Source organism: Blennius ocellaris, assembly GCF_963422515.1.
Source record: "Blennius ocellaris genome assembly, chromosome: 4".
In the NCBI taxonomy this organism is placed as follows: Eukaryota; Metazoa; Chordata; class Actinopteri; order Blenniiformes; family Blenniidae; genus Blennius; species Blennius ocellaris.
In genome coordinates, this window is record NC_137653.1 from 20742130 (window position 1) to 20763835 (window position 21706).

At 41.1% G+C, this 21706-nt stretch overlaps 1 protein-coding gene across 2 annotated transcripts in view; it reads right to left on the reverse strand.

Moving 5' to 3' along the window:
- Window positions 1–6281: 6281 nt before the first annotated feature.
- The window catches only part of fgd5a (FYVE, RhoGEF and PH domain containing 5a), a 36394-nt gene continuing 20969 nt past the window's right edge, over window positions 6282–21706 (reverse strand). Inside the window, exons 8-21 of one of the 2 annotated variants that reach the window (XM_080495694.1) lie at window positions 17671–17761; window positions 17477–17527; window positions 17221–17279; window positions 16393–16464; window positions 16184–16252; window positions 12695–12778; window positions 12532–12611; window positions 11728–11824; window positions 9958–10095; window positions 9737–9839; window positions 9482–9618; window positions 8697–8798; window positions 8261–8415; window positions 6282–6533 (exon numbers count right to left, since the gene is read on the reverse strand). In XM_080495694.1, the coding sequence (XP_080351820.1) occupies window positions 6497–6533; window positions 8261–8415; window positions 8697–8798; window positions 9482–9618; window positions 9737–9839; window positions 9958–10095; window positions 11728–11824; window positions 12532–12611; window positions 12695–12778; window positions 16184–16252; window positions 16393–16464; window positions 17221–17279; window positions 17477–17527; window positions 17671–17761 (1275 nt within the window). In that variant the 3' untranslated portion in view covers window positions 6282–6496. Of the gene's footprint in view, window positions 6534–8260; window positions 8416–8669; window positions 8799–9481; window positions 9619–9736; window positions 9840–9957; window positions 10096–11727; window positions 11825–12531; window positions 12612–12694; window positions 12779–16183; window positions 16253–16392; window positions 16465–17220; window positions 17280–17476; window positions 17528–17670; window positions 17762–21706 lie in introns of both variants that reach the window. The other variant, XM_080495693.1, reaches the window with a different exon arrangement.

Here is a 21706-nt window from a genome sequence, read left to right on the forward strand (position 1 = left end):
TCTGTTAATCTGATTGTGACAGATAGAGAAGTTCACATGAGGAGTACATGTACAGTATGGTTTGATCTTGAGTGGGCCAGATAACTCAAATTGTAGCCCAAAGATAACACTGAACCTCTATGGACAGGCTACATTATAGTATATCTACACTTTATTAAATATATTTCTACTAAGTCTAAAAAAAATAAATCTTTTTTGGAAGGAAAATCTGTTCAATTTCCAATTAAAAAAAATATTTCCGTGCTCTTTAAATCTGACATCTTGACTCACTCGACATCTGGGCTGAGGTTTCAGTTCTGTGTCATTTCTCCTGCCACTGAAACTGTGTGATCCAAAGCAAGCAAGTGTTAGAATTGGCAATTATTTTCATTGAGAAATTGCAATTAATGTCTTCTTTGTAATCTGGTCCACAGGCACACCCTGGCATTAGGGTTTGGGATATGGCAAACAAGGGACATCTCTCATTTGTGTCGTCTTCTGGTTTAGGATTCTGCAGTTATCAAATCAGAGAACACAAAACTTGAATATCAGCAGGGCTTTTTTTCTCCATTAGTGCACCCAGCTGCTGTCATTCATACACACCTTCTGTTGTGTAATAGATTCTGTGGAAGTGTTTTTTGAAATATGATGCAGGTAAACATCAGGCAAATGTTACTTCCTTCTGAGAAAACCCTTGTGCACCTACATTAATCAATCAAGAGGACATTTTGAGAATGTTGATCTCCGCTATTAAAACAAAAGGACAAACATTCAAGAATACAGTAATTTTAGCAGCTGAGCAGCTTTTTCTTTCGTTACAATCCCATAACATGCTTTAAACTACAGTATACCTTTGCTCAGTTATCCTGGTTTGATTCATTTCTGCCTGTGTAAGTCAGGAGTTTGGGCAACTCAATCCAGGAGCTCATATTGAATTTCCCGGCTTATTATTGGCCTGACAAATGAGAACTGAAAACTTTTAACTGTGCCCAAGGAGAAACTGTCCTTTTACTATTTTTAGAAGGCTGCTTTCCGACAATTTGCTGACACGACAGAAGTGGAGGGCTATCGATTCGAACACACAGTTACCCAATGACTTTCTGCATCTTTGGGTCCGCATGAACTCAGGAAGTGGTTTATGTGAACGTATTAAAAGTTAACGCCTCTCAGGTGCTCAAAGAAAAAGAGTGACTTTCAAAGCGGTTTTTACTTCATTCCATCTTCTGTCACTTCAAGTAATATTAGGTCATGGACACTCCTGGGATCATCTATCTGGAGCAACCCCAATCTTTCTATTTCATATTGTGCCTATTTTTTGAGTAACATGTAATCTTCTCACCGTAGTCAACTAATTGTAAAATAACCATCTTGTGGTCTTCATCTCTGGATTCAGTAACAATGACCATGGATCAACTCTCTTATCTGTTCCCTGACTGTTATTGAAACAGATTGATTTTTACAATAATTAGCGGGTAAAAAAAGCCCTTTAAATCATCAAAGGGCATGAAGTTTATCTATTAAAACCGTATCGCTTTTCTGTTCTTTACTGTGCCGTCACACTGGATCTGATCCGGTTAACTCTGGGTCATTAATATTGTAGAAGCTTAAAAAGAAATAGAATAAATTATTAATAAATTATTATTATTTTATTTTGTTTTGTGCTCCTTCTCCGTCTTTAAATATTCATGTCAGCTACTGCTTTCTTGGTTCACGGCCACTATCTGATGTGCCTGTTTTGATCACGTGGAAGTCTTTAGTATAACTAATTAACTTATGTGAGATGGCTTGTGTTTCACTTGAAGTGTGCCTGTGGCTTGAAAGTTGAAAGCCTGGAAACATAAGAGAGTCAGATTTTATGCTGCACAGGCAGCAGTATATAATATGTTTGGCCAAACATCATCTGCAGCAAGGAAACAGTTAATGGTAATAATGTGTTGTACCAGTGGGCTATTAAAATATGCCACCTGAATTTTGCTTAAAATGTACGTTTTGTCCTCATACAGTGTAGTAAAAGTTCCCCCAAACAGGCACAAACATTGAGCAACTTAATCATCGGTATCTCTGGTTTTTTTATCAAAAATAATGAATGTCCTCATGCAGCCAAGAAAGCTGGAACTTGAGTACACCACATTAGGACTCAATGGTTTCATGAGCAAATAATGAACCCCCCCTTAATTACTAGAGAACTCACAGAAACCTGCCAAACGTTGCACTTAAGGTATTAAAAATGTTGTGAAGGAGATTAAATAATTGCACAGATTTGCTCAGAGTATTTGATTGTCTTATTTCTAATCCTGCATCAATTTGGTTGTTGCTTCTCTAATCTGGATCTCTCCAAGAGACAGACAGAAGGAATTTGGAAAACTGGATTAAGCTAGAAACAAAGCATTTATACAGTGTGGAATCTCTCTTAAGGTGCAATTAGTGATTCAGATGCTGAGAGTCATTTAAATGTTTTGGGAGGTACCAACTAGCTGGATAACGGGAGAAAAGAATATAGGTAAACAGTGAGCAAAAGGTGATTGTGCTTATAGGTGTATACGGTTGATCTGCACCTCATCCCTGCCTCACACTTCTTGGTTTATTCTCGTTGTTATGAACCATCATATTAAAGCGCATTCTGACATCAACATTGCTTGTTTTCTTTACGGAGTCGGTTTGTTTTATTAGATGTTACTCCTTTTCAAACAAAGCAGCACAAGTTTAAAAAAAACAGAGCACTCTTTCATTGATTTATGGATTTGTCTAATATGCATTCCATTAAAATAAGTTTTACTGAATGCAATGCAAATGTAGTGAACTTATATTTGAATTATAGAGCTGCATGATAAGCTACAGTGAGAAATAAGTGTGACGAATATAGTTGCATCACCTTTTTTGGGGGGGGGGGGGATTTCCCCACATGATTTCCCAACAGCTATCAACAAGAAAATATTCAAATTTCAAAGTCCTTCAAGATGTCTGACATAATCAAAATCTGTTGCATGTTAACTGGCAAGCGATCACAGCAGGGGTGTCCAACATGGAGCCGGAAGACAGCTTTTCACCATGTGAAATCTACAACAGAAACATGAACTTTAATTTCAAATAAACCTGGCATATCATATACTGGTTATTTCAAGTTTTAGTATGATATGACACTAAGATCTGAGCTGGGATATCATTATTGCTCACAGTATAAAAGCCATACAAATGAAACTAAAAGTCTCAACAACATTCAAGGAGAAAATATACAAGCCACAGATGGCAGACACATGTTAAAATTTGAACTTATTTAGAAACACGAGACAATCAAAAATGGGTTATTTTTCAAAATTGCTCCATTTCTTGTTCAAAATTCTATATGTGTATAGTACCTATATCTGCACTGAAACTCACTTGGGCTCCAAATGGCTCCTGAGCAAAACTAAATTGAAATATTTTCTTTACATTATGAGTCACTCCCAATACTCGGAAGCTGGCAGCCTTGAGATAATAACTGATTCTCAAAAATATTGGAAATTACAGTATTGGCAGTAATTCTGCTACTGTGTGAATTTCTGCAAAGAATTATCACTACAAGTTTTGGTACTTTTTTCTTGTTATTTGTCCTTCCGCGTATTTTTCTCGACATTTGCTCGTAACCAATCAAGTTCAAACATAAAAGGAGCCTTCGGGTTTCAATCACTATTCAAATACGTTTTCCATTAGATACAATATGTTTGGTATGATGTGCTGCTGCCCCCTGCTGGATCAGGGAAATTAAGTAAGGCTGTTTTTTTTACCGACAGCACAAAGATCAGGTTCAGTATGTACTTACCTCAGTCTGAAAAGGTATTTACCAGAGGCCCGGGATGTGTAAGACATCAACACCTGTACAAACAAATGACATCCATAGCAACAACCACTGAGTACATACTGCTATTGATATTGTTTTACTGTTGTACTAGGACTATATGGTCATTTTGGTGGATGAAATGCTTCTTTAAGAAACTACCTTGTACTTTGAATAAAGCTTTTTTGTACATTCACAATAAAATGAATTTTTTTTTACAAAAACCACAAGTAAATCTAAACATAGTCCTAAACCAAATGTGCTCAGCAAAACAAAAAAGGTGTCAGGGATAAGAGATGGTGTGCGGACAGACCCAAGCACAGAGACATGTTGACAAGACAAAACTGACAAAGACAACTGAGGGCGAGGGGGTTTAAATACACAAGTCAGGGAAGCACACAGGTGGGGAGACGGGCGCCACGACAACGATAGGAGCACACAGAGGGAGAAGGCCATTGATTAATTGGAAACACGAGGCGAGACGCACAGAGGCAGAGACCTGACAAAAAGAGTAGGGAGCAGATTGAGGAGAACCTGTGGAAGAGGAGGACGCTTTCAAAAGAAGGTGAAAAAGAGGAAAGCATAGGGTATGTGTGTCTGAATCTGAAGGAGGACATAAAATAGCGGCAATGCAGGGATCGTAACTGGGGTCAGGTCTGCAAATGAGTGAAAAATGTGAAAGAAAAGAGTAAAAACAGACAGACAGGTGGACTGGATGGAGATGAGTGTCAGAAGGGACCTGTGACAAATGGGCATCTGGGGAAAAGATTGAAAACAAAAGACAGATGGCTGAAGTGAAGGTCAGAGAGCTGAGGATGCTGAGGTTGATGGACAGGGTTAACAATGAGTACTTTAGAGGGACAGATCTTGCTGTGCAGTTCGGTGGGAAAGCAAGAAGCGAACGTGCAAGAGAAATGAGGGAAATGTATGCTGAGGATGGAGATGCCAGGCGAGATGGGAAGAAGAAATCCAGTGAGAGAGGGCAGTACAGGGCATTAGTGTGAGGCGTGAGCGTACAGGAAAATAAAGATGTTACAAGAAGACGATCCACTGTGGCAACCCCCAACTGGAATATGCCGACAGAAGAAGTTACAGTCTGCATTTCAACGCAAATATTCATGGAAATAAATATGTGTGAAAGAGCAAATCAACAGGACACTACATCATTATGAAAGCCTATGAGTACATTTTTCAAAGCAGTTTAATATTTTTTAATATGCTTCTATATACATGAAAATTTACAATGTACTATATGCTAGAGGTACACATCATAATAACACTTGACATGAGAGCCATGTCAAGGTATGCATGTAGAAAAGCCGATCAGTACTTAATGGACAAATTAGAAATATTGCAGTTTGACAGGCAGAGCATCAAAAGTTTGTTCTCTAAATGAAACCATTTGACAGTGGGTATTTCTCTATGCTGGGATAGAGGGAAAGAATAATTTCCCTTTATTATACAGACATGAGTGTCTCAGATCACTCAGGAAAAAGGTAGCTCGACTGACTTTGTCAAAGATTTTGAGGAAAATCTAAGCGGACAAAAGAATGCTTTTATATCGCAGCATATATACAGCATGAAAAGGCATCACTTAAAATGGCACAATAGTATATTCTAATGGTACTTGACTGTGACGGTGAGAATAGAAGAGTATAGTATGAAAGTGTGGGTAGAAAGCAAAGCCTCTCCATACAGTACTGTGATAACATAAGAAATGAGATCATTTAAAATTCAGGCACATTCATCATTAATCGCAAATTGCACTGCATTCAATGGTAGAAAGCCATTGAAATTTCAGAATAGTGTGACAGAGAGATTTAAAAACCGACAGATTAAAATACAAAGTATGTCGGAAAGTGTTTGTGTCCAAAGAAACATTCAGGACATGCTTGTAGCTTCAATACGAATAAGAATAACACTGTGTAAAACTTCACAGGAAATATGATATACACATACCATGATGAATAACATGAACCTTTACTCAGACCATCATGTGTCACAATGTTTATACAAATAAAATCATTTCAATCACTTCTACATTTGCGACATATACTTCACAATATATATTCAGAATACCAAACATGTCTCTAAAACATTGTTGAATATTTTCCCCTTTATAAGACATGAATCCTCTTGTGGAGCAAAGTCTCTTTTTAATATCGAAACTGTCTCATGCGTAAGCACCACAGGTTTCATGTGATGGTATCAAAGACAGTGGTTTCATAATCCAGTGAAAAATCTGTAAAAGACAGAAAAATGTAGTGACATTGGATAAGAAGTAGGTTTTTTGTGGACTGTTAAAAAAAGAAAAAAAAAACAATGAAAAAAAGCTGAAACACGAATAAAGTCCTTTAGACTGAGATGTGTCCAAGCTGCTCCTGGAAAACAAAAGGCTCCTGTGATTAGCTTTGCGGAAAACAAAAAGTTTTTTTAATATCCTCCAAACAGATTGATCCCCCCCCCCCCCCCCCCCCCGCTCTCGCTTCTTCACATTCAGCCGTCTTCTAATATTCCTCACTTTCACAGCGGAGCAGCCTCGTCCAAACTCCATACTGTAGTTAAACAGTTGGTTCGTGTCCTGGGAGGGAGGACTCCTTAGTGGTGTCGTGACGTCAGTTGCGGCAGGTAGCTATGTTGTGCTCCATAGAGGAGTTGCAGCACTCACAGACAGCAGGACTTACTCCAACAACTGAGCAGGTGCTATAAAACAGTTGCCTCCTCCATGGCGTTGACCCATCTGAAACACAAAGCCAAGGAACGTGAGATACACTCTTATTCTTGGATATGTAGTTGAAATAAATCAAATAGAATGAAATAAAACAAAAAAACAATTAGAGAAATAGCTATTCTAACTTGCTCCCATCATCATGTGAATATGCATCTGTTCAGTAATGCCAATATATAAAATGCATTTGAAGATAAAACCAAGGTTCATAAGCAGACCGACTCAGAAAGGCAGGTGTAAATAGATGATATATTATGTATTTTGTTCTTTTCAAAGAAAAAATAGTAATAACAATAAAGTAAAAGTATTTCAAGAGTGGAAGTCAAGAGTTCTGTGAAGGTTTGTGCTGTAATCATGAACGTTGATTTTCGGCGCACAGATCAAAAGGTTTTGCTTCATTTTGCTACATTTATGCAATAATAAAACATCTGATCCTATAAAATGTTGTCATAATTTGAAAAACTAATTATGTATTCATCATCAAGAATAAATCAAAAAGGAATTGAAACAGTTGGTTAGTTTATGTTTAATAAAACAAATATGTATGCAAGTTCCACAGTTTCAATTCATGATGGGACAATTACATTTTCTGTGGACCATTATAATTGATTCAAACTCCAGTGCTGGAATGTCATGTTACAATTGAGACTAAAAACACTAACTCACCTAATATTTAACGGTTTTACACAGTGAGACATTCAGACATTAGATAGCTATTCGTTGAAAAAGTCTATTAGCAAGCACATCTACACATTTCCCCAAATATATTCCTTTGTAATTTTGTTTTACACCCCCAATCATTGCTTGGTCTCGTCTCTACATACATGTGTCCTACTACTGTCAACTACGAAATTATATTTCAACTTCAATACCAACTATAAATCAATCGTATACAATTGTATCAAAAGTTGTCACACGCTAATTGTTTTTATAGAGTTTAAACTAAGTAGGCCCTTTAGGATTATAGTCATTATCAGATTTGAATAGATTTGCCATCCTTTCTCTTCCATAGATTTGTTATGATTCACCCTCAAATCAATACAACATAATCATGATTAAAATGGCAGATAAACAGTCCAAACAAAAAAAAAAGAAAAGGCTCATTAATTGAGTCAACATAACTAACTGTGGATTACATTCACTTGTAGGCGCATCTTCATATAAATAAGAACACAAATTGTTTCAAATAGGAAAACAAGCTGATCCTTCCAAACTGTCATGAGCCATTATGATTACTGCAGTTGGAACGTTGCTGGTAGAAAAAAAACAACCCTTGTGTGACTTAAAAACACAGACTGACATCCTGACTGGCCACAGCTGAAAAAGAACGCTACAAATAATCGCATATTAAACAATATATTCCAATGCCTGTGCCAGGGATTTAGTGCTTGTTTTCCCACAAATTATCTAAAACTGAAAAGGCACACACAGACACAAAGAGAGATTTTAATAGAGGCAAATAGATTGACTCTTTTAGGGTGATAGCGGCAGTGTCCTGTGGAGAGATAGGAGTGCCTTCAGGGCGAATGATGGCCTGACATGTGCATGAAACTCGAGCGTCTTCGCCTCCTGGCACACATTCCAGACAGGCAAAACCTGCAAACACAGCCACAGCTCCCTGGTGGTCTAGTGGTTAGGATTCGGCGCTCTCACCGCCGCGGCCCGGGTTCGATTCCCGGTCAGGGAACTCACATTTTAAACGACATTTCCTTCAGGATCGTAAAATCGACATCCCTCACCTGCGTGCAGTGTGCGGATCGTCGGCTCTGAAGCTGTAGTAGAGCGTCTTCTTGTGATACAAATGGAATACGTTGCTACTTTCCTCTCCCTCTGGCCTCTCGGTCAGCTTGACAGTGAAGCTCTGCAGGGGAAGACTCTCTGAGGCCACTTTGTCCTGAAGAAACCAGAGTGAGACATAGCACAACTTACAAACAATTCTTTGAAGAGAACCTCAATATCGGTAGAACCAGCTAGAGAGAGAGCACAGAGAATCCCTCCATTAGTCATGAAGTGTCCTTCTAAGAAACTGAGTAAGTGGGGAAACAGGTGAGTTCAATATAAAGATGTGAAGACAGAAACCCAGCATGACGGATATTTTCAGTGTGTGCGTGTTCTGGGGCTGGTGTGGGAGACTCTGTGCCCCCTCACCTCACGTGCTGTGAAGGTGTAGAGCACCTTGTCTTTGAGGAGGAACCACAGGCGCTTCCACTTCCTTTTGCTCTTCTTCCTGCGCTGCAGGCTCCCGCTCATGGTGGAGCCCTCCACACCGAGCGACACCTGAGTGAATTTGTCATAAAGTCAACAAATAGACAGTTACAGAGTTAAAAGCCTGCTGGCAGCTCCTGAGTACTTCACCCAGTGCATCAGCTGGCACGAATTCCCGCCATTCCAATGCAAAGGCCTGCAGACAACAGCTCCCTGGTGGTCTAGTGGTTAGGATTCGGCGCTCTCACCGCCGCGGCCCGGGTTCGATTCCCGGTCAGGGAACAATGCTTTTATTGTGACAATCAAACAAATATTCTCCAGCTTTGTTTTATAACATACAGGAGAACTGCTATTATTTAAGAACCGCTTCACAGTTTGCTTCAAATCAAACTGATTGAATCTGTCTAAACCCACCAAACAGGATTCAACCACACCTTATTCCACAAACCTTTCATATTAACTATATTGTTTAAAATCTGATACCACTGTTGCATTGTCACATACACTGCATTGAATTCAAGTAAACATATGCAGAAGTTCAGCTGTCCAGTATATATACATACATATATATATATATATATATATATATATATATATATATATATATATATATATATATATATATATATATATATATATATATATATATATGTGGCAAACTAGAGGAACTTGTGTCTGAACTGCAAACTTTGCTTCAAATTCAGTATATAAATTGAAAACATAGGACATATTCCAAATAAGAATTCCAGGTCCACCTGGCTGAGAGCTGAGGTGCTCTTCCTGGTCTTCCACAGACTCGGGGGCTGCAGGCTCTGGAAGACAGCAGAGAGAGGACGACTGGCCCGATGGGTTCGAGGGCTGGCGTTACCACAGGCTCCTGACACACTCCCACCTGCAGACACACACAAAATGACAACATTTGCACAACACCTCACACTAATATATCTGAATGGCAGAGATACTTCTGAACTTCTCTGCACAAAGAGCTGCTGCTGCCCCACCCCCTTCACCTCTCTTCCTGAGCTCAGCGTAGCAGTGGTCACACACTTTGGCCATTCTGTCTTTGAGGTACTTAAGCGGGTATCGGTTTCTGGAACAAGCTCGGCACACTACCTGCTCAGAGAAACACAATGCATGAATGGACTTCCAGGAACAGTGACACTAAAATACAGTTACTGTAACTTCGGGATTGACTGATCACATTCAGTCTTCACAGTGGCGTGTGTCTGACCTTTCCACAAGCGTTGCAGTGGTGTCGTCTGAGTGTGAGGCTGAAGTCAGATGTGCAATTCATGCACATCATCACGTGAGAAACTGGCACCAGGACGGGCGCAGCCTCACCCAGGGCCATCCACAGTTTCTCCCGGGCCTGTTTGGATATTTAAGAAGGAAGGGTGACATTTCTCATTTACAATATTTCAATACAAAATAAATTAAAATCAATCAATTAATTAATTAATTAAAAATATATAAAAATCGAAAAACAAAGTACGAGGCTCAAAGTGAAATATATCTCCACATTGAATGCATCACTAAAGCACTATTTGAATGAGCTCCTGCCACTGTTGGGAATAGTTTTTATTTAATTTGTTAACCTTTACAAAACATCTCCATAATCCAGCACAGACATGAATGTTGCAGAAACCAGCCTCTTTGTGTATTCAAAAGAAAGGAGAGATTTCATCTGGAAGAAAAAGCTGAGTTTCAGGTATTATTGATGTTACTGATGTGAAGTATGAACAAGAGTGAACCCAGGACTGACCCTTGTGGCACACCTTTACTTATACTGACCAACTACTTGCACACATGGAGTTCTGTCCCTCAAGTAATTTCTAAACCATCCAAATGCATGACCCAATAGCTCAGGATTATATAATCTGTGTGCAAAGACAGAGTGGTCAACAGTGTCAAATGCTTTTAATAGATCAATAAAAAGGGCTGCACAATGCATTTTACTGTCATTAGCATCAAATAACAACGCAATAGAAATGTGACAACTGCTGCTTTAAACCGTTACTTTTATTAAAGTTTCTGGGAGCTTGTTATCAGTTACTCTTTAGTCTGTAAAATCGGTTTGTAAGCTGCTGTCTCTCTCAGTCCTGCTCACTGAGCCAAATGTTGAACATTGCATCGGTGGAACTGTGTTCCCTGTTTACTGGGGAAGACGTGCCTCATTAATTGTAAAATAAATTAATCCTCCTGAGAGCCACATCAATGATGAGTAACAATAACATTTGAATGTATGTGATATATTTGAGGCCATCAATTTATTCGACATTAGCTTACCAATAGCTGTCAACATGCGAGTAGTATGTTTCAGCTATTTCCGCTTCTTCTCAAGATTACTTCACCGATTAGTTCCTTTGAAGAACCGCTGACAACCAGATTATAAAGCATCTTGCATCAACTAACTGATGCAACTTCAGCTGAACTTAATGACGGAATCTTAATGACCCAGCGAAGCGACTGTGTCACAACGACACCACAAAAAAAAAACCTAACAGGACGAAAGTATTGCATGTTACTGTCTTAAGTAATTAGTTACTTTCTATTTCCTGAATCGAGTAAAGTAACTGCAGTGATGTTTAATGAAGTAGAACTAGTCAGTGAAATCAAGCACTAACTTTCATAAACTTTCTCCTCCTGCATAACCTCTTGCCACAAAGTTATGCAGAAGACGGATCATGCACACCAGAGCAGTTAAGGGCCTGAATCTGAAAAGATTTGCAGGCAGTTGAGTTTTGTTTCCATGACATCTTTCTTTGCTGTCCTTGGGGTTGTTTTTTTCCCACGAGTTTGCTGTCAGAGTTGCATTATGATTTTAATAAAAAGTATAAAAGAAACAACATGTGTACGTCCTCCAAAGCGAGAAATTCCAGCAGGTATGTGGTGTTATTTGCTGTCAATTATGCAACAATGCACAAACAGTGCTTCTCTGGGGTGCATTGTAATGTACTTTGATATATTATGTGGTCAGAATACATTAAAGCGTTTTATTTACCTCACTGCAGGGTCCACCAAATGTGCAGAGTCCAGCTGCATGGTCCGCTATCGCTCGGCTTAATGTGTGGAACCAGTCCTCCCTTTCACCAACCGAACTGAAGAGCAGAAGAGAAACACAATCACGCTCATTAGAAACAGGATATATGAGAGGAAAAAAACTGAATCACAGTGATCATGTCCGGGTATTCACTGTTGGCAAATGGCACATTTGTGATACATATATACAGGTACATAGCAGCAAAGACAGTAGAGATGGAAATTAATTCAAGTTTTCTTATGTTCACATTTGCTGAAACAACTGCAAAGAGAAGTTGAAGTCAAGGGTGAAGCCTGCTGTTAGCTGCTCAACACTACATACAAGCACAGGTCTGACCAACTGTCACGCATTCCAGACATTCAAGTGTAAATGCTTTTACAAAATAAGAACAGCTCCCTGGTGGTCTAGTGGTTAGGATTCGGCGCTCTCACCGCCGCGGCCCGGGTTCGATTCCCGGTCAGGGAACATACTTTTCTTCTAGCAGAAGACCTTTGGTGTCATAGCATATATGGCATTATAACTGATTAAAAATGATCTGTTACTGGTGACATTCAGGTTTCTTTGCAAAACAAATGAGAAGATTATAGATCATCGGTCTCTACACATGTTCTGACATGCAACACATCTCGGAACGATGCAGTCACATCCAATACTTCCGAAACAGTTTACGCTTCAATATGCAGAGCAAAAACAGGCCTTGAAAGAGTCCTGGCAGTAAACAGATTCCCAGGGATTTTGTCAGGGTTTTGGCTGCCGGCTGCTTACCTGGCAGAGAGTGTAATAGTGATGTCAGAAACCTCAATCTTCAGGCAGTTCAGCACATTGTCAAGTACGGGCTTGCTAACCTGTGTGTAAGCAGCAAAAAAACATTACAGCAAAGATGTCATCAAAACGCTACATACAACTGCAGAGGGAAATGAGAACATACCTTCATCCCTGACAGAGACAGTGTGTTTTTAAGCCTGTATTTTCCATCCTGCTGAGGGTAGGTGTACAGCATTATATCGTTCATCTGTTGAAAAGCACAGGAGAAAAAACATGAAGTATAATATGTAAGATTTTATTAATTAAAGAATAACACTGTTAACGTACGAAAATGAATATGACAGCTCCGTTGGCTGCACAATGGGGTCATGGTAAGTATAGTGAGAAGAGTCACTGTTTGAGTGTGGGTTGGGCTTAGCGTTTTCCCTGAGCATACATGGGTTTCCTCTGGGTACATCCATTTCCCAGTCTAATAACATGCCTTTGAGATTAATTGGTGACTCTAAATGTCCTTTAGTTGTGAATGTGAGCGTGCGTGTGTGTCTGTGTGTGTCCCGGGATGGACTGGCAACCTGTCCAGATGTACCCTGACTTTGCCCATTTTTCACTGGAATCAACTCCAGCACAAGGGGACTCTGGGTTAAATAAATCCTTCAAACACTATAGTGATGAAACCTCTATTTTGAACTCCTATGTTCCACGAAAACAAATCTATTTTCAGCATCTGAAGATGTAGTACCTCATTATTACACATGGTGGCAATGTTCTCTTGACTGTGCATTGCAACGTTCAAGGCACAACTCAACGATAATGTTTCTTTTCACAGACTCACACATGTCTGCATCCTGTCAGTGCAACATTCCCATGTATGCTCCCAATGAAACCAGGTCTTTACAGTAAAGAAGGTGTTTATTTGCTCGTCAGACGAGAAGTATTCTGAACCCCTGAACGCACTGAGAGTCCATTGTGTTACGGGAGGTATTTCATAACGCAGACAAAAGAAATGACATCATTGGTCACACCTAATGTGTGCTCTAAACATCCGCTGGGGCCGTATAGGCAGCATCCAGGAATTCTCCACCCTGCTCCGGACTCCAGGCCTCCCCTCACCCCTCAGTAGCACTTCTCAGGCTGTGATGAGAACCAGGGCAGGGTGGAACCCACCACCTTCACCAGCACAACAACAACAAGGCAAACAGTCGCAATAACGAGTTCATTTGCTTGACCGGCTGGAGACAAAACAGTCCATGATAGCCAAGCCTGAGCCCTGCCTGTGACCTCTGAGCTGCAGCCACCGCAGTTCTTGCGCTCCACCCAGCGCTGCTCATTTACTCAAAGATTCCTTCCACAGAAACCCGGCCAAGAGCCAAGTTTAACAGACTCCACAGACTTAACCCAAGTCAGACACAACATGCATCCACTTGACCCCTTTGTACATAAGACATTTGTTCTTTCTACTATGACATTCCAGCTCCTCCTCTAAATCTCACCCGCTTCTTCTCACTCACTCGTCTCACCTTCCCCTGGCAGCTTTCTACTTCTTCATCCTCCTTCTAATCCTTTGTGTTGCCACTTTTCTGTCTTCTCCAAGTCCAAGCATGGTTATCGCTTCTCTCTGTCACTGAAATGACTGATGGCTTTCATCTTCACTGTTCCCTTGTCTTCAAAGACCATAAATAACAAATGACCCACTGGAGCTGTCGACTTGAAGGGAGCAAATAGCCTGATAACCCTAACAGCCTTTGGGTATTAACCACCAAACAATCCCACCTATACTTTAACAGGAAACTTCTTAAGAAAGAGTGATGGAACCGATCGAAATATGAGAGATAAACAGCTTTATTTTGTTCGGATCAACCAGGATCAGCCAAAATCATAAATGCCACTACTGTAGATATGTAGCTCAAGTATAATTCATAGCATGAGACATCACTGATTGCGCATGGAACAATAGAGTGGGCTTCTCTATTTCACGTTATGTGTTTGTGTAGCACCGCCACCCCTCCTCGGCCACCTCCTCCCTGCATTCTACAGGGTGTCTGGCCTTCACTTCGCTGTCAGTCCCCTCCCAATACACAGGAAGCCGGCATCCAGTGACCCACACCAAACATCCTGTGAGGAAGTGGGGCCCTGGAAAACAAGTCCTGAGAGGAGAAGAGTGGAGAGGGAGGCCCTCGCCTGATGGGTGTGGTGCTTGGTGGAGGTCTTGCAGCCTTGGCCCCGTGCCCCCCTCCAGCCCCTTCTCCCACCCTCATCTACCTTGCTGATTGACCTCCGCCCAACATTCCTCCATACTCTTGCAGATCCCGCCAGCTTTGTTTTCAGTAGTGCCTGAATGATAAGGCAGGTGTTTTCTCATGTGGTGCTGCAATCTTACAAGCTCTATGTCCCCTTACCTTTGATTGTATCAGGTGTGCCTTATTATATTCCCCACTCCCTATGTGTATATATGTGCCACTGTCAGACCTGTCAGTTGCCATTTTGTCTGACGATGATGTATGCCCTGTGCTGTCTGGCCCAGCTGTACCTTGTATGTTTAAACTCTGTTCAGTGCTCAGTTCTGGTTTATACTGTTTATCCCTGTCTAGGATTATCCATTTGTACTTGTCTCCAGGGTACTGAACTTTGACTGTATGTGGACTCAGTGTAAAGCCTGTCTTTTATAACGTTAATCATGCATGTGTGTGCTTCTCCAGAGCTACGTCAGTTTTGAAATGACCACATTTATGAAAATATATTGAATGAAAGCTACAGAGAAGACTTTGGCTTGAGTAGTGTTAACGTTAAGCATTTCTTGTACCAGTATGATCAGCTGCTAGTTTGGCATCTGAGATATCAGAAACTTAATCATGATCAAACTGAAACATCATCAAGTGCCAGCTTGATGTTTGCTTCTGATGTATGCAAAATGAGTTGGAGGCCAGTTCGGATAAGAGCGCCTGCTAACAAAATTGTTGAATTATAGCTGTAGTGTGAAAAACATCCTCCTCCCCCGAAAAAACCCATTTATGCAAATGAAGATGCAGAGGAGAGACCAGCATTTTGTAGCAATGGACACATTTTACAACAATCATCTACATCTTGGGTTTTGATGCCTGAAAGACATCATAGCATCCAGTAGTATCTGCCAATGGGGGTATCTTTTAAATATATAGAAGAAATAATCATAAAATGAAATAAGTACAGATCAAGACTATTAAAAAAAAAACCCCAAACTAAATAATTTATACTTACATTTGTTATAAGTATATTTGAAACAAATCAAAATTATTAAATAAGCTACAGTGTGAAACCACAAATTGTGGTTTAAGCTCTTTGAGGAGGGTGCTCTTCTGCCTTCTAATTGCCTTCTAATTTTCACTTTTGTGACATTATCATGACACCACTCAACATTGTATAAGATAACAAGGTTGTATCTCCATTATTTTTCAACCTTTCGACAAACCCAGGCAAAATCTTCCCTCTGATTTGAAGGTTTATGCCAAACTATTCTAACCTTTCAATAAATCCATTCTATTAACTTTCTCCTCTACAACTTGACAGGAGCACTAAAATGTATGTGGAGGGTATTCTGAAGTGAGGGAGGATGTCTTGTAACATGTCTCATTTCACAACATTATGACAGGAAGAAAAAAAACCCAACATATATTACCAGAAAGAGGTGTCGTGGCTGTCTGCTTTTCCTTGAGACCTTCATGAGCGTTCCCTCTTTGACAAACATCTGACAAAAGAAGAAGCAATGAAGCTTTAGAAACCTAGGATTGTCAAACAAACTATATCATAAGTCCATCAAAAGCTCATATTAACAAGATTTTAGGATTTTAGACATTTTTCTTTTTAAATAGGTTGTGGGCTGCTCACCCGCCCGGGCTTCAGAAGGTCCCTCTTCCCCTTCATGCTGTACTCTATGTGGACCAGACGCAACAGGTTCTCCTGCAGGAGAAAAGAGGCGGAGAGATGGAGAAAGATTATCACTTGATGGATGTTAGAGGAGGCAGAGAATTAAACCATCCCTGTTTGTTCATGACTGAAAAGCAGAGAGGCGGAAAGGGATGTGATACTGAGTGAATAGTGGGGGAACAGAGATAGAGGAACCCTGTGTTTTCACTGTCTGTCATCCTGTGTGTGTGTGTGTGTGTGTGTGTGTGTGTGTGTGTGTGTGTGTGTGTGTGTGTGTGTGTGTGTGTGTTTCAGTGCATGCCGCCCCCCCCACCCCCCCAGCGTGATAAAAAACAGGAGGCAGGCCAAAGAGGCTCGGGGGAGGTTGACAATGAGAGGCGGGAGAGACAGCAATAGGAGGGTTTGTGAATTTATCTCCATGAGCGGCGCATGTTTGAGGGGGAGCGTAAGTCATGTCCAACCTTACACTGCTCCCTTTGTAATGATACACCTGGGACTTTCTGATGACATCATCTTTGCTCGCCCCGAAGCGTTAATCAACAGGCTGCTGAAGCCGGCGCCAAAGAAGGATAGACCTCTCCTTCAATTCAGCAAGTCATTTGGAAGAAAGATTCAAACCTCAGCTGTCTAACTTCTTCACGCTTGGAAATCAGCCCTTTCATTGCCAAAGCGACCGTAAAGAAGTGTCGCAATAACAGCGAGGCTGGCCCGTGAATACGTCAGTCTCAGTGGGCTGTAAAGGGCCTGAATGAAAAGCACATGGGGGTGAGTGTGGACTCAGAAACTCACCCCCTGTTTCAGATTGTCGTTGGCCTGGTCTGCCACCTCGGACACAATCACCAAGGCAGCTGCAACACAATCACACAGAGAAAGAGAGCTTGAATCAAAGACAACATGCTCATTGGTAGTTACACACCAAGGAGGGCTTGTTATATCACGAGCAGCTGCATGAAAGACATATAAATGTGTGTCGTATAAAAAAAAAAAAAAAAAAACATCTGCTATTGTGACGTTGTCACCACAGAATTATGTATTGCAGATTTACCCTGCGTGTCCTCATATTCTTGAGAATCAGGAGAGAGGTTGTTCAGGTAGTCTGAGGAAAATAGAAGATAAAGATATGACATTGAAGTGTTTTTTACACCAATGTTTGCAGTCTTTTTGCAGTTGTTGTTATCAACAGTGAGCAGAGGTTAAAGTATAGAAGATGATTAATGCATGCCTTTATTTGCGCATTACCTGTAAGTAGCATTCGATATTGGAGTACTCTCACAATAACCTGCAGCAGCTGGTGTTTCAATGGGACTTCAGCCTCTTCTGGAGATTTCGTCTGCACAAAGATATGCACACACAAACACACACACACACACATCAGGTTTTTATAATAATCTACGTTTCAGAAACAACAGTCTGTGCTAATGAGAGACACCGCAAATGAATTATTAGTCAATAAACTGCAAACACAACAGGAGAAAATGAGCTGCATAAAATCAAACATTGACTGTCTCTGAACTGTGCCAAGATATATAAAACTTCTAAAACTGGGATTAACCATAATGATTCGATGTCACGGAGTCAAGGTCAAAAGAGACTGAGGAATTTGTCAGACAAGATGACCTTCACGTGTCTTTCCAGTTCACAAAAACCTGTGCAGCCCCCATTCTTCTTCACAGTGGAGTCATTTGCAGGTGAAAGGGGAAAGAAACTGGCACAATCAAAGATAGCTTTATAGAATCAATCAAGATCTAATTGTCTGTGACAGGTATTTATGCCCTGAGCGGTGGAAGAGCAATGGGGGTCTGAGTGCATGTGCGCGCGCACGCACGCACACACACACACACACACACACACACACACACACACACACACACACACACACACACACACACACACACACACACACACACACACACACACACACACACACACACACACTTGCTTGAAATCTAAAAAAAACCAAAACATGTCTTTGGCTAAAAAAAATTTGGATATTCTGGATAACAACCTCAATTTAAGTGACAATCTTAGTATCTCTGTGTACTCAATAATATACAGCAACCACACACATTCACATATGTATACGGGGTGTTGATTATACATCCATTCTCACCTACCCCCATGCAGACAGACACACAGATTCCAGGCTTTCAGGGAGACAACACTGATTAGGTCTGCACAGGGAGGGGATGTGATAGGACTTAAACATTTCCTTCTTTGTCTCGGTTATCACAATCTGGACAAGAGGAGTTAAACATGAAACAGATCTGAGGCCTTATTTTAACGAGTGGGTTTTCTCTTTTTGTTTCATTTATTCTTCTTAACTCAGACCTTCCTAACTCAACAACCTCTGTTTGAACTTTGCTGCTTGCCTTCATTTCTTTGCCTCTCCTTATGGCTTCAACGCACACTGAGGGCAACAATAACCGACTCTCATTGTCAAACCGTTGTTTTCAGACCAGCCGCTTTCCTCGAGTGTCGCGTGTAAATTGTCATTCAATTGACACTTGTTCTGAGGAAGTGGCTTTCCAGAGATGATAATTAGCATGTGGTTTGTTTGGGTGAGTGAACCAAAAGGAGGGGGAGAGAAGGGGAAGTGTATGTGATGCCTTGTGCTGGGAGATAAACACATGCGCCCACATGCACGGACAAACAAACACACCTCTCAGCCTCTGCCACGGCCAGCTGATTTGACGCCTGAGCAGATACTCAGGCCCACACACACACACACACACACACACACACACACACACACACACACACACACACACACACACACACACACACACACACACACACACACACACACACACACACACACACACACACCCACACACACACACGCACGTGCAAGTGATCTAATTGGGGACTTGTAAAGGAGGCTGCTTCTCTAATTAGCTTCTGTCTGCCTCATTGCCCAGCTGCCTTTACAAGGAATACACTCCATCGCTCTCTCCTTCTATCACTCTCTGTCCACCTGCTGCACAGCCCTCTGCTTTCCACCGGGGCTTCTTCCACAGGAGAAAACACGGGACGCTTCACACAAAATTGGACTTTGGCATGAATATAAATCTGAGCTGAGGAGCTTTGGAAGGAGATCCTACAAAACCCTGCTTGAAGGTTGCGTCTAAACGTGTCATAGCAAAAACAATCAGACGCAGATGTACAGCCCGCTCACAAACAGGACACACATACACGGCACACTGTGCTGGCCAGCATTTATAGATGGTGTTGTAAACAAGCAACTGGCTGTTCAGAGGAGGCTATAATCCTGTAAGGGTCACACACTGATCTGATCAGGGTCTGGGGCTACTTCATCACTGTCATCACCACATCCACAATGAAATTACTTCCACTTAAACTGGGGGACTTTGGCTTGTGGCAACAACACACGTGCTCAGAAATGGGGAGTGGAAGGAAGAGAGGAAAAACAGAGGAAAGCAATGGCATATCAACATGTTTAAATAGACAGAAAATGCACAGTAAGCAGTGAAGTGAAGTACTGAAGACAATGCTGGTGCTCCTCTGAAGTATAATGACTCCTGAAATGTCACATAAGGAACAAATAAATTACCGCCATCTCTCTCTCAGTAGTGGAGTGTATCCCGTGACCTATACGATTCTCTTTGCTCTCCCTCAGCCCTCCTTCCTTCTCATTACAGTGGGGTCACACTCACCATGCAACTCCCAAAGCAGTGCTTTAATGCAGCACTGCATCCATCACAGGGCCCCATAATGTTCTGTTGTAAGAGGATGGGCAGGACAAACCACAGGCTACATGCTTATATGCAATATAGGAGATAAAAATAACATTTGCAGGGTCTCGAAGCAGTGAGAGGTGAAGCAGATCTGTCAACAGAATGATGAAACACTATTGACTATGACTGCGGGTGTTAATTTTAAAGCTGTAAGAAAAAACCTTTAAGCCCAATCAAAACTGTGAAGTACATTCTTTCATGCTTTTGTCAGTTGCAAATGAAGCCATTCACAGGTACTGCAGAGGGCTATTACTGGTCTATGAGGTGAATAATTGGACTCACGTCTACTTCATGAGGCTACAACATTATCGACTGAGATCAAGGTTATAAACAGTTAAGTGTTTCCTACTGTGGAAACAAGCTGTAAGATCCGAAAGGTTAGAGCATTTACTGTCTGTGGCGGAGAGTCTTCATTTCTCACCTCTGCTCCCTTCTATTTACATTTGCTCAAACTCTGGCAGAGACAAAGTTTTTTTTTTTCCTGGGATGAGGCAGCTGCTGCTGAATATTCATGACTGGAGACAGTTGGTGCCTTGTCCATTCGCTTTTCTTATCAAACGAGAAGTGCCTGGAAGCATCGTGTCAGCCACTCACGGCGAATCAGCCGACGGCAGAGAGCCAACAATACATGAGTTTCAGGGGCAAAGTGCTGAGTTGAATAGGTAGCGTATAGAAACAGCACAGGAGCGTGGGCATTACTATATACAATTAATACTTCTTCTTAAAAGTTATGCCTTATCAAGGTATAACTCAGTGTTTTTCAATTCAGCATGATCTTTGTGATGATGTGAGTGGTTTCCAGGATATTGGGCTCAGGGGCTGTTCTGTGAAAAGTTTGCATGTTTTCACTCTGCATGAATCAGCTTTTTCCATGACTTTGATTTTCCTCTATGCATGTTAGGTTAGGTTTATTCATCCCTCTGGTCATTTATCCACTGCCAACTGGGATTGGCTCCGGCGTCCATTGACCCTCATTTGAATAAAGTGTGTAAAGAAGATGGGTGGTTGACTTGTGAGCTGGTTGTAAACAGTGAGTGTGCTTTATCTCTTTGGACTTATCTTTAGGCTTTCTTAATATCCTGTGTTTTAGTTATTTAGAGAGTTTTGTCTGTTACATCAGACCTTATACATTTCAAATAAAGATAAGGATAACATGTAGACTACATGAAATGGGAACATCATTTGGTGACGACTGTGATGGCATTAAACTGAGCCTCTGCTGATCCCTTCACCTAAATCCCACCTCCCCTCATGTCCAGTGTCGACCGAGGATGACGGGATCCGAGTGCAGAATCAGTATTTGGTGTCGATTGGGTGTAAAACATGCAAGCATCATAGCATAAAGGTCAGATCCATATAGAGGGGCGGTATAGAGAGGGTTTAGAAATGCCATTATCTCCCTGTGGAAGCTGGGTGACATAAAAATATAAGTTGAAAGCTGCTGTGTGAATGCCAGGGGAAATACTGGGTTTGATCCTTGCTCGGAAAATACCACCACAAGACGTTGCCTTTTCATCCAC